The sequence below is a fragment of the Myxocyprinus asiaticus genome, chromosome 1 (assembly GCF_019703515.2).
Source record: "Myxocyprinus asiaticus isolate MX2 ecotype Aquarium Trade chromosome 1, UBuf_Myxa_2, whole genome shotgun sequence".
Taxonomy (NCBI): domain Eukaryota; kingdom Metazoa; phylum Chordata; class Actinopteri; order Cypriniformes; family Catostomidae; genus Myxocyprinus; species Myxocyprinus asiaticus.
In genome coordinates, this window is record NC_059344.1 from 54,302,256 (window position 1) to 54,314,269 (window position 12,014).

Genomic DNA, 12,014 nt, shown 5'->3' on the forward strand with positions numbered 1-12,014 from the left:
GTCAAAGTCATAGGTTCGATTCCCAGGGAACACACAAATGGATAAAATATATGTATGTAATAGAGCTGTCGAAGTTAACGCATTAATGCAATATTCCTTTAACGCCACTATTTTTTTTATGCACGTCCTTATATGACCCTTTTAATAAACCATGCATTGACCGTCATGAAAGTGGATGGTGGGAGACATTATGCTGAGACCTGTGCCAAGCATTTTATCAATGTAGCAAAGCAGTGGAACATATAGAATGAAGGAAGCACACAAAAAACACAGTGCTCGTAACATGATTGCAGCGGCCATTTGAACACCTGCTTTGCACTGCGCACCAGAGTTTTAGTGCTGGCCAACGTGTCCAGGAATGATAAAGTTTGCCGGATAAATCTGAAAAAATCTGCTCATCTCTAAGCACACACATTTGAAGCTCTGTTCATTCAGGTATTACACTAAATTACTTCGAATTCTGCTCATAATATCATGTTTGTGCTTAGAATAAATGCAAGTATAATTAAGAGAAACGGTGCACGTTTTAAGCGCTTTCTTTTTCTTCTTTTACTTTTTGTGCTATATCATGCAATAATACAGTGACGTAGGCCTAATGATTAATGAGTCATTATACCAGAGTCTCTCCCGTGATATCCAAACACAAGTGGCCAAAAAAATAAGCGTAATACGACCAGTTATAACGGTGATGTGTCTCACATGTCCACTTCTGATTGAATCACCCCGAGCGGGTGCAAGCCGTTCTTTTATGTTGTTTGTTTACATGTTATCATGAATAAACTCTCCTGTTGAGTTTGTGCATGAATTTCGGGATCTACTTTAAAGGAAGAGTTTTAAACTGGCATACGAGATGGGAATAACGCAGGCTGCTTATGAATTTAGCAAACTGTCGGCTAAGTCCTCCGTGGCAGCGCAGCGCAAACAGTTGTTGAATTTGTTTGACATTTCTAGCTAATGGAAACCCTGCTGTACACAGTCTCCAAGGTTCTGTCACAGTGCCTCTGCATAATAGTGCGTTTGATAGTGCACTAGCCACTGTAGAACAGCAGAAGATGCTGGAACCCTGCAGGTAATCTACACTGTCAGTAGCCCATTTAATCCCACGAAACGGGGTTGATGTATTTTACACAGAGTTTTTTTCTTGCGTGAGTGGTGCAAATAGTCACATGACCAGAGCTATTTAATTCCAGTCTGCTGCTCTAAACATTTTGTCTGTTAAAACACCATAAAAGGAAGCAAATATGTCCTGTCATAATACACATATACTGTGTATGTATGTGTGTGTCAAATGTGCATGAGCTACAAGGGGTGGGCATTATGATCAAAATCATGATATGAGTAATTTTATATCACAGTAATAGTATATAGTATGACAAAGTTTTACTGGAAATTAAAAAAAAAAAACAAAAAAAAAAATGGTGGTATGTGTTAATGCAAATTTTGGACAATCCAGTGAACAAAAGGAAGGTTCTGGGCACAAAACAAGTTTAGCTCAATTACAGCATTTGTGGCATAATGTTGATTTCCACAAAAATAATTTCGATTTACCCCTCCTTTATTTAAAAAAAGCAAAAATGGCGGTTACAGTAAGGCACATACAATGGAAGTCAATTACAATTGGCCAGTCCATAAATTCTAAAATACACAGTTTTAAAAGTATAGCCACAAAAAGAACATTATTCATGTTGGTGTGATAAAATCACTTAACCTTATTTGTTTAAAGTTATATCCATCCAATATTAAAAACTTTGTTGTCATGAAAATGAAACGCTATAATCCCGGTACTGAACATAACTTTACACAGATAAGGTTTGTAAGCGAAATCATGTTAACATGCATAATGTTTACGTCTTGTAGCTGGGTGTAACAATGTGAGGTTTTCATGATATGATAACCATCACAAAAAATACCACGGTATTACAGTATCACGGTATAAAGGTGCCTTGCTAATAATATTAGCAGTTTAATATTTAACAAAATGTGTTTTTTTTTTTGTTTTTTTTTAAAAGATTTATACATTTTAATTTAGCAACAACAACAAACAAAAAAATCTAATAATTTGTGATGATTACTGCTCAGGCAACCAGTTTAAATATGCAGTTTACTATATTGTAATTCAGTAATTGCTTGCATTTTTAATTTAGTTTGATTCTGAACAATAATTACTGAACAATACATTATTATTAATTTGCAGTTTATTTATTGGTGTTCAATAAATACATGATGTTTCCAAAGTCGATGAGTAATCGTGTTAATCGTGATTTCAGTATTGACCAAAATAATTGTGATTATGATTTTTGCCATAATTGAGCAGCCCTAGTTTAAATTATGCTGAGTAAATGTAGCTGATTCTGTCTTAACTGAACTGATTTGGATTTTAGAAAAGTTCAGGAAAAAAAGACTCTTTATATTCATGTAATACTGTGAATGAGAAGATTGTCAACAGTATGAAAAACCTGTTTTAAACCAGTTACTGTTAAACTGTGAAACCATTACATCCTTACTTGTGGCTATACTTTTAAACGGTATGTACTGAAGCCTTTATGGACTGCCCCATTCACTTCCAGTGTAAGTGCCTTATTATCACTGTGATTTTTTTTTTTTTTAATAAAATAAAGGAGGGACTGGGTTTTTTGTGGAAATCATGCAAAAGATGCCTTTAATTGGGTTTAACGTGTAATTAACAAAACATTCCTTTGAATACTTAATAATTATAATTCTGAAATCAGTGCAAAAACAGCAGCTTAAGCTTAATATTATAATACGGATAGTTCTGATTCTAAATTGGAATTGGATGAGCCCCATTCAAAGCCACTGATTCAAGATAAATACGGCAAGTTGCGACGTTGCCTGGCAACTGTAAACAACAAACTCTGCTTTGTGTTACACCCCTTAGTAACAAGTTCTTCCTTGTCTTTACTTGGGACACGTCCTGCTCTGTATTTTATTACTCAAAGTTTCTTAGTCACTCTAACGTGTAAATAACACAAAAGAGTGTTGGCCCACTAACAACTGACTAACAGCACTAACAATATATAATCTGCTGTATTAATGACATAACCAAATCTCTATACGTTGCACATATACCATCATATCACCCAGCCATACCAGTGTAGAGGAACAAGATAAGATGGTGTCTTCTTTTCTTTTTACCTCCCTCTTTACTTGGGTCAGGTCTGAATTGTTTGTTCTTTCAGTCTTTTACACTTTGATAAGGTGAGAGCCAGCCCTCTGTGAAGCAGACAACAGTTTTCCCTGCTCCCTGTTAAGTCCATCTAAACTCAGTGTGAGACTATTGTCTGCTGGTTTTATTCTGCAGTTAAAGACAGATAGCATGTGGCATTTGACTTTTGAGGGGAGGCACAGGCGCTGCACAGAGCGTGGGGGGAACAGTCATCTCAGTAGCTGATCCCTGCTGGATAGCTGAGTCATTTTTAGCAACAGAACCTTAAGTAACACCCCATACCTCAGTGCCAGGCTTTATGGAAGCACCTGTAGGGAAACACCCCCTCTGTTGACTTTCACCCACTTCCCCCTGCACAGACATACACAACACTTTTGCTGTTTGTTAATCAACTTTTTTGTTAAACTAGGCAGCTCTTGTAATAAATGCAGTCAAACCACTCCCTATTTTGTGGAGTGACCAGAATGCTTTTTGTCTAAAATGTCTTACAAACGACTAATTGCAGGTAGGGTCTCTCTGCAGCAATCTGGGTTTAAAAGGAAAATTCACCCATTCATATTCACTGTATGGAATAAAGGTGCAATTAAGGTATGATCTTATTCTTAATACTGTAAGTATCTTGTTCCTGAGTCTCCCATGCTTGCAGTTGCAATACAATGTAATAATATATTAATGCTCACAATGCAAAGCTCCCTCCCTATTCTTCCCAGTCCATGGGATGCTTACAGATCTTCATTATAACAACCATGAGCACATTAAAGGGATAGTTCACCCAAAATTTGAAAATTCTTAAATATACTCAACCCATGTTCTTCCATGTGACTTTCTTTCTACCATGGAACAAAAAAGGAGATGTTAGGCATAATGTTATCCTCAGTTAGGGCTGGGCGATATATCGAATATTTACACTATAATCCCAGTGATTTTGCTGACGATATAAAATTAAGCAATATCATAAATATTGCGAAGATTTTAATGTGCTTTTTATTTGGCCATTAAGTTTAATAAAGAGCATCAGTAGACTAATTTCACGATCCTTCAGGGCTGCACAATAAATAAAAAATGTAAAAAATTAAAACAATTACGATATTGACATACGTGATTATTAAACTGCGATTAAAGATGGAAATACATGGTCTGTGTACGCACAGGATAAACGGGTGATGCGGTGTTCTACGCACGGGGCTCATGGGGTTGTGTTTGTAGCGCTTCTAGAGCAGTTCACATGCATTGTGAAAGAAAAGTACTACATTTTTAAAGCATTCACGCAATTCCAAAAATTAGAAACCACTACAAGTTATTATACACATCTACATATGCGGCACAGTATAACAGAAAAGCAGGAGATGACACCTGTTTCACCAGATGCGGAACATTGTAAACTACACACTGCACTTTCAGTGTCAAAATAAAAGCTCCAGGTGAAGCTGAAGTTTAAAAATAAAGGCAGATGCTATTTGCACCCTGGTGAAAGTAATGGCAGATGCTATTTACACCCCAGTGCAAACAGTGGCAGATATTATTTGCACCCCAACCCTGGTGCAAATAATGATACTAATTGCACCCTGGTGCAAATATTGTCAAAAACTATTTGCACCCATATTTAAATACTAACATACGGTATGGGCATCACTGCAGTGTGTTTATTGTGTTTATATGGAGTCCCACAGACACACTACATTAACCCCTAAATCTAACCTTAACCTTACCTTAGAAAAAATAAATAAAATAAATAAATAAATAAAAAACCTAGGTTTTACTGCAGTAACCATGGTTTCACCATGGTTACTATTTTAACAACATATTACTGTTTTCAACATTCACCTGCACCTGGCTGATGCACACTCAGTTGCGGGGACGCTCATCCCTCAAGCGCTCCCGCTTAATGCAGCTAGATTATAACATGATGACTCGTGACTTTTCGAATCATAATATATGCGTCACTGTGCATTTCTTATCGTGAAGAAAATTGGCAATACACAGCTTTAGTAATAAGAGTGTTTGTTTTTTTGTGAGTTAAAGATGGATTGAAGAGAACAGAAAGGTGAGAGAGGGTAGTCTTCACCCCATTATACACTGCAACAAAATACGTTTTTGATTTGTTTGTTTTTTTTGGCTTCCAAAAATAATATCTAAAACTCATTTAAAACAATGTACATTTACTTTAGCAGCTATACTGCAGAATAAAAAAATGTTATCTGAGAATGTTGAATATAATATTAAAAATACAAATATTTAAAAAAAATCCTTTAAAAAAGATGCATTCACCCAAGAAGTAGAATATTAGATATTTATACTTGCTTTTAGAGAACAGATCATGAATATAAGTATATCTGTCTTTACTGCACTTGCAGAAGTATAACAAAGTGAAAAAAAATACACTTACATTTATGATACATTCTCTTAAAGCAAGTGTATATATTTAATATGTTGCTTCTCAAGTAAATGTATCTTGTTTTAAAGATTTTTGGACCATTTTAAATGGAAAACAAGACAAAAACACTTGAAAACTATAGTATTTTTTGCAGTGAATTGTTTACTAAATTAAACTTAATAAAAACTATTTTTTCTTTTAATACAGTGAATGTCATTTAGAGGTATTTTAAAGGATGATTTTGTCCTCTTTATTGTTAGCAAGCACATTTAATGTAACCTTAACAAGCTGAATAGTCGGTTAAAAGCTAATGATTCATCGTTGGAATAATCGCCAAATAGTCAAATAATCATTCTAATAATCATTAGATTAGTCGATTATCAAAATAATCATTAGTTGCAGCCCTATTGCACAGGGTCTTCGTTGCCATCTAATGCGCTTAATAATGCGGCACACATTCTCAGTTGGAGATGGGTCAGGACTGTAGGCAGTCCAGTCTAGCAACCACACTCTCTGCTTACACAGCCATGCACTTGTAATCCAGGCAGTATGTGGTTTGAAGTTGTCCTGCTGGAAAATGCAGGGATGTTTGTACAAAATTTATACGTATCTGTCTGCATTCGTGGTGTTCTTACAGATGTGCGAGTTACCCATGCCGTGGGCACTGACACAACCCTGGCCCATACAGTCACTGGCTTTTGGACCTGACGCTAATAACAGCTTGGATGGTACTTTTCCTCTTTAGCCCGTATAACACGACGGCTGTGTTTTTCAAAAACTTCAAAAGACTCTTCAGACCAAAAAACACAGTTCCACTGTTCTACTTTCCATCTAAGATGAGACCGAGCCCAGAGAAGTTGGCAGTGCTTCTGGACAGTGTTGATGTAGGGCTTCTGCTTTGCATTGTAAAGTCTTAACTTATATCTGTGGATGCAGCGGCGAGTGGTGTTGACTAACAAAGGTTTACTAAAGTAATCCCAAGCCCATGTTCATGATATCCATTACAGATGAATGCCGTTTTTAAGACAGTGACGTCTGAGGGATCAGAAATCACACTCATTGAAAAGTGGTTTTCATCTTGCCCTTTACGCACCGAGATTTGACCAGATTCCTTGAATCTTTTAACTATATTGTGCACTGTAGAGGGTGAAATGCCCAAAATCCTTCCAGTTTGTCTTTGAGGAACATTGTTCTCAAAGTACTGGATTATTTGCTGAAGCATCTGTTGGCAAATTGACAAGTCTTGAATGATCCTTGCTCTTGAAGGACTAGGCTGTTTTTGGAGGCTCCTTATACAGTATACAGTATTATAACACAATCACCTCACCTGTCTAACATCTCCTGTTTCACATTGCCTTGTTATTTCAACTCGTCAAATTATTTTTAGTCTTAAATGGACCCTGTCTCAACTTTTTTTTTGGAGCGTGTTGCAATCATCTGATTTGAAATTACTGTACATTAAAAAAACAATAAAATTCACAAGGTAAAACATCATATTATGTGTAGTTGTGGTGCTTTCAATATAGCAAAGGGTAAATATAATTGACAAATCACTCCTTTTTGTTTTTATTAGTATTTTTCATACTGTTCCAACTTTTTCAGAATTGGGGTTGTATATAAAATATAAATATAGAAGTGCATATCAATGAAAATGTTTAGATTTCCTTCTCGTTTGTGTTCATTTGGTGAAAAACTGTTGAGAAACATGCTTTTATTATTATTTTTAAATATATTTTTATTCAGTGCCTTTAAAATATTGAATCTACTTGACTTTAGTGGCTATTTGGATGAAATGGTGGTTTCTCTGATTAAAAGAAACAACTTTTGAGCCATTTCAGAGCAAATAGGCTACACAATTATCAAGATATATATTGAATATCGTCAATAGGCTGAAAAATATTGAGATATAATTTTTGTAGCCATATCACCTAGCCCTAGCCTCAGTTACTATTCACTTTCATTGTATGGAAGAAGATGCACTAAAGCGACTAAAACTAACAAATTGTGTAACATCATCTTTTGTGTTCCACAGAAGACAGAAAGTCAAATGGAGCTAAATAAGGGTGAGTAAATGTCAGACCACTTTGCTGCATGTTCTGGCCAAGAACGTCCTGTTTACTTTCATAACCTCCATTCCCTGATGGAGGGAATGAGACGTTGTGTCGATGTAATGACACTAGGGGTCACTCTTGGGAGCCCCGGACACCTCTGCTTTTTGAAAAAAGGCCAATGGGAATTGGCGAGTGGAATTTGCATGCCACTCCACAGGACATACGGGTATAAAAGGAGCTGGCATGCAACCACTCATTCAGATTTTGTGCTGAGGAGCCGAGACAAGGTTTCGGCCATTTCAGCGGGTAGTTCAGCGTTGTGGCAAGAGGGACACAATGTCTCGTTCCCTCCATCAGGAAACGGAGGTTACGAAAGTAACCAGGATGTTCCTTATCTGTCACTCACTCGACGTTGTGTCAATGTAGTGACACTAGGGGTCCCTATACAAAATGCCACAACTAGCTGAACTGTGTTATGTGGACTGGCGGTGCGAGACGGGCAGACCACTGTGTGCCTCGTAGCCAGCGCACCAGGCCATCACGTAACCTCCCCCAATGCTCTTATGAGCGTTGAATGGTCCTTCGGGAACAAGTCGACTCCCCAACAAATAGGAACAGGCTAGCCCAGCCGTGGCCTCTTTTCCTCTTTTTTTTTTTCCTCCCCAAAAAGAGTGGAATTTGTTAACCGACTGGGGGCCTTAAATGTCTACGTCGGGGGGGGTGTCACTCCCAAGGGGAAGACACCACGGAGACCACACCCCAGCCAGAGAAGGGGGGGGGGTATTTCGAGTGGAAATATGTCACATGGTCTTACCGAGTCTTGTCGGAAGTATGTCATGTGGAGAAGTCACATGGTAGGTCCTACCCGAGGGGGGAGGAGTTTCTACAAGCATGTTGACTGGGGGTAGAGGGGCCTCTGCCCAAGGAAGACACAGTTTACTGACAGGGAAATGATTTAGTGGAAGATATATCACATGGGGTCACCTTTGGGGAACCAGCGCATGTGGAGCACCTACCCTTGCACAGGGTCTGTGCAAGTAGGCTCACTGGGGGAAACGCGTATTTGCGTAGTCCAGGGGGCCAGCTGTGTGCCAGCACATCTATACCGAGGGGTGCCTCAGTCAGGGCGTACCAAAGCGGGCAGTGGGAGGATTCCCGGGAAGCAAACAGGTCTACCTGTGCTCGACCGAATGGACTCCAAATCAGCTGGACCACCTGGGGGTGGAGTCTTCACTCTCCCCTAAGCGTAACCTGTCATGACAGCGCGTCCGCTGTGGTGTTGAGGTCGCCCGGGATGTGAGTGGCTTGTAGTGACTTGAGGCACTGCTGACTCCAGAGGAGGAGATGGCGGGCGAGTTGTGACATGCAACGGGAACGTAGACCACCTTGACGTATGATGTACGCTACCGTTGCCGTGTTGTCCATCCGGACCAACACGTGCTTGCCCTGGATCAGCAGCCGGAACCTCTGCAGGGCGAGCAGTAATGATGTGCCAATGCAGCCGCGGGCCAGTCCAGGAGCCGGCTGCTGTGTGCCCATTGCATAAGGCGCCCCAGCCCTTCTTGGAGGGCTGTGTGCCCGTAACCACGATGCGCCTGGAGATCTGCTCTAGGGGAACCCCTGCCCGTAGAAATGCTAGGTCATTCCAAGGGCTGAAGAGGCGGCGACAGATCGGCGTGACTACCACACGATGTGTGGTATCAACTTGAGCGGTGTGGCAACCGCAGAGGATGCCATATGCCCCAGGAGCCTATGAAAAATTTTCAGTGGAACCGCTGTCTTCTATCTGAACGCCTTCAGACAGTTCAGCACTGACTGTGCATGCTCGTTCGTCATCGAGACTGAGTCCAGCTCCAAGCTGAGAAAAGAGATGCTCTGAACTGGGGAGAGCTTGCTCTTTTCCTAGTTGACCCGAAGCCCTAGACGGCTGAGGTGCCTGAGCACCAGGTCCCTGTGTGCGCACAGTAACTCTCGAGAGTGAGCTAGGACCAGCCAGTCGTCAAGGTAGTTGATTATGCGGATGCCCACTTCCCTTAGCGGGGCAAGGGCTGCCTCTGCGACCTTCATGAAGTCGCGAGGGGACAAGGACAGGCCGAAGGGGAGGACCTACTGGTACGCCCGGCCCTTGAAAGCAAACCGCAGGAATGGTCTGTGTCAAGGTAAAACCGAGACGTGGAAGTACGCGTCCTTCAGGTCTACCACTGCGAGCCAATCTTGATGCCAGACGCTCGCTAAAATGCATTTTTGCATCAGCATCTTGAACGGGAGTCTGTGCAAGGCCCGGTTCAGAACTCGCAGGTCCAAGATTGGCCGCAACGCACCACCTTTCTATGGTATGAAGTAAGGGCTGTAAAACCCTTTCTTCATCTCGGCTGGAGGGACAGGCTCTATCGCGCCCTAGCGCAGAAGGGCCGCGATCTCCGCACGCAAGGTAGCGGCGCTCTCCTAGCGAACTGAATCGCGTAGCCGAGTTGGACAGTCCGGGTCAGCCATCACAATGGGTTGGAAAGCGCTAGCTACGCGTCCAAACTCCGGGCGAGGGGGACCAAGGGGATAATCACATTGGACCTATCGGCGGGTGGGGCCTCGCTGCGGGGCGGAGCCTGAGGCGCCACATCACGGGGGCTCGAGCCCCGTGGCCATGCTGAGTCCAGAGACATCGAAGCACTTACCTGGCTCCTGATACCCACCATAAGATTGGTCGAGGAGGGGGGAGGTGGAACATCATCCCCGCAGTCCGTCGGAGCCAACCCATTGTTGGCGTGTTTGTGCCACAGCTGGGCACCCAGGGGCGGGGGATCCGCCACTGGAGTGCCAAACCTGCCGAAATGGGACGGTGGACGGCGGTCATGACGATGGCACCTGACATGTGACCCAGAGAACAAGGAAACCACTCTTTTGTTGACGTTTTGGGTACCGCAGCCTCTTGGGCATGCGGCGAAAAATGAAACAAAAGATTCTCCTCCCGGCTCTCCACCGGGGGATGGAGTGGTCTGTCTACCAGCTCCATAGAAGTGGATCTGCTAGTCCCTGGGTCGCCCATCTCAGGGGTGCTTTGAAGCCTTCCTAGGGTCCCTGGCGGCCGGCCGTGAGACAGGTGGTGTCTGCTTCCTATGGTGGGCTCCACGCTGGGGCCATGGGGGCGGGCTGCGGCGGTGCTGTTGCTGCAGGAGACGCCCTTGGCGATGAGCAGACAGGGTGCGGGGTCTTGAGCTGCGCCAGGGCAGGATGTGTTGAATGGCCTCCGTCTGCTGCTTCACCACTGAGAACTGCTGGGCAAAGTCCTAGACTGTGTTGCCTAATAGGCCTACCTGTGAGATGGGGTGTCAAGGAACCATGCCTTGTTGGCCTCTCTCATCTCGACCAGATTGAGCCAAAGGTGGAGCTCCTGGATCTCCAGGGTGGACATTGCCTGCCCGAGAGACCGCGCCGTGACCTTCGTCGCCCGGAGAGCGAGGTCGGTCGCCGAGCGCAGTTCCTGCATCAATCCCGGGTCAGAACTACCCTCGTGCAGTTCTTTTAGCGCCTTGGCTTGGTGAACTTGCAGGAGAGCCATGGCGTGCAGGGCGGAGGCGGCACCGTAGGCCTTAGCCGTCAGGGACGACGTAAACCTACAGGCCCTGGACGGGAGCTTCGGGCACCTTATCCACCTGGGGGACCACCGAATACCACTTGGCCGCCCCACCATTGAGGGTAGTGAGAGCGGGGGAGCTGAAAGATCGGGATCGGGCAGTAAAATGTGCCCCCCAAGATCTTGTCAGCTCCTCATGCACTTCTGGGAAGAAAGGGACCAGGGTGTGGCGCAGCCGTGAGCGGCACTCTGGGCCCAGGAACCAATCATCGAGCCGCGAGGGTTCAGGGGAGAGCAGAGGGTTCCACTCTAGCCCGACACTCGCGGCTGCCCGGGAAAGCATGTCTGTCATCTCCGCGTCGGCCTGAGACTGGGCGACTACACCCGAAGGAGGGAGCCCAGCCGAGGCGTCCGTGTCAGAGTGGACGAGCCTGCTCTCCGATGCTGTGCTCGATAACTCATCATCTTCCTGGGCTCTGAATAAGAGGTCTAAAGAAAATATACTGCTTTAGAATATACTCTTTTGCTCTGCCGAAGCACCCAGGGGTGTTCTCTGCACTCCACGGGTGCAGAGGGGGAGAAGCCGCTGAAATGCGCCATAAATCCAGCAGTTTTAGGTGAGCGGTAAAGAGAACTGAGTTTGAATTAAATTCAGTGCACTGAATGCAACCATTCGGCTCCGAAGAGAAAATCTGAATGAGTGGTTGCATACCAGCTCCTTTTATACCCGTATGTCCGGGGGAGTGGCGTGCAAATTCCACTTGCCAATTCCCATTGGCCTTTTTTCAAAAAGCAGAGGTTTTCGTGGCTCCCAATAGTGACTCCTAGTGTCAC

At 43.4% G+C, this 12,014-nt stretch overlaps 1 protein-coding gene across 5 annotated transcripts in view; it reads left to right on the plus strand.

Moving 5' to 3' along the window:
- Positions 1–12,014, plus strand: part of LOC127434567 (protein phosphatase 3 catalytic subunit alpha-like) — a 150,640-nt gene that overhangs the window by 3,872 nt on the left and 134,754 nt on the right. For 3 of the 5 annotated variants that reach the window (XM_051687421.1, XM_051687583.1, XM_051687721.1), the window contains exon 2: positions 7,591–7,621. The exons of the other annotated variants lie outside the window; for them this stretch is intronic. In XM_051687421.1, coding sequence (XP_051543381.1) covers positions 7,591–7,621 — 31 coding nt within the window. The remainder of the gene's footprint in view (positions 1–7,590; positions 7,622–12,014) is intronic. 5 annotated transcript variants of the gene reach the window in all.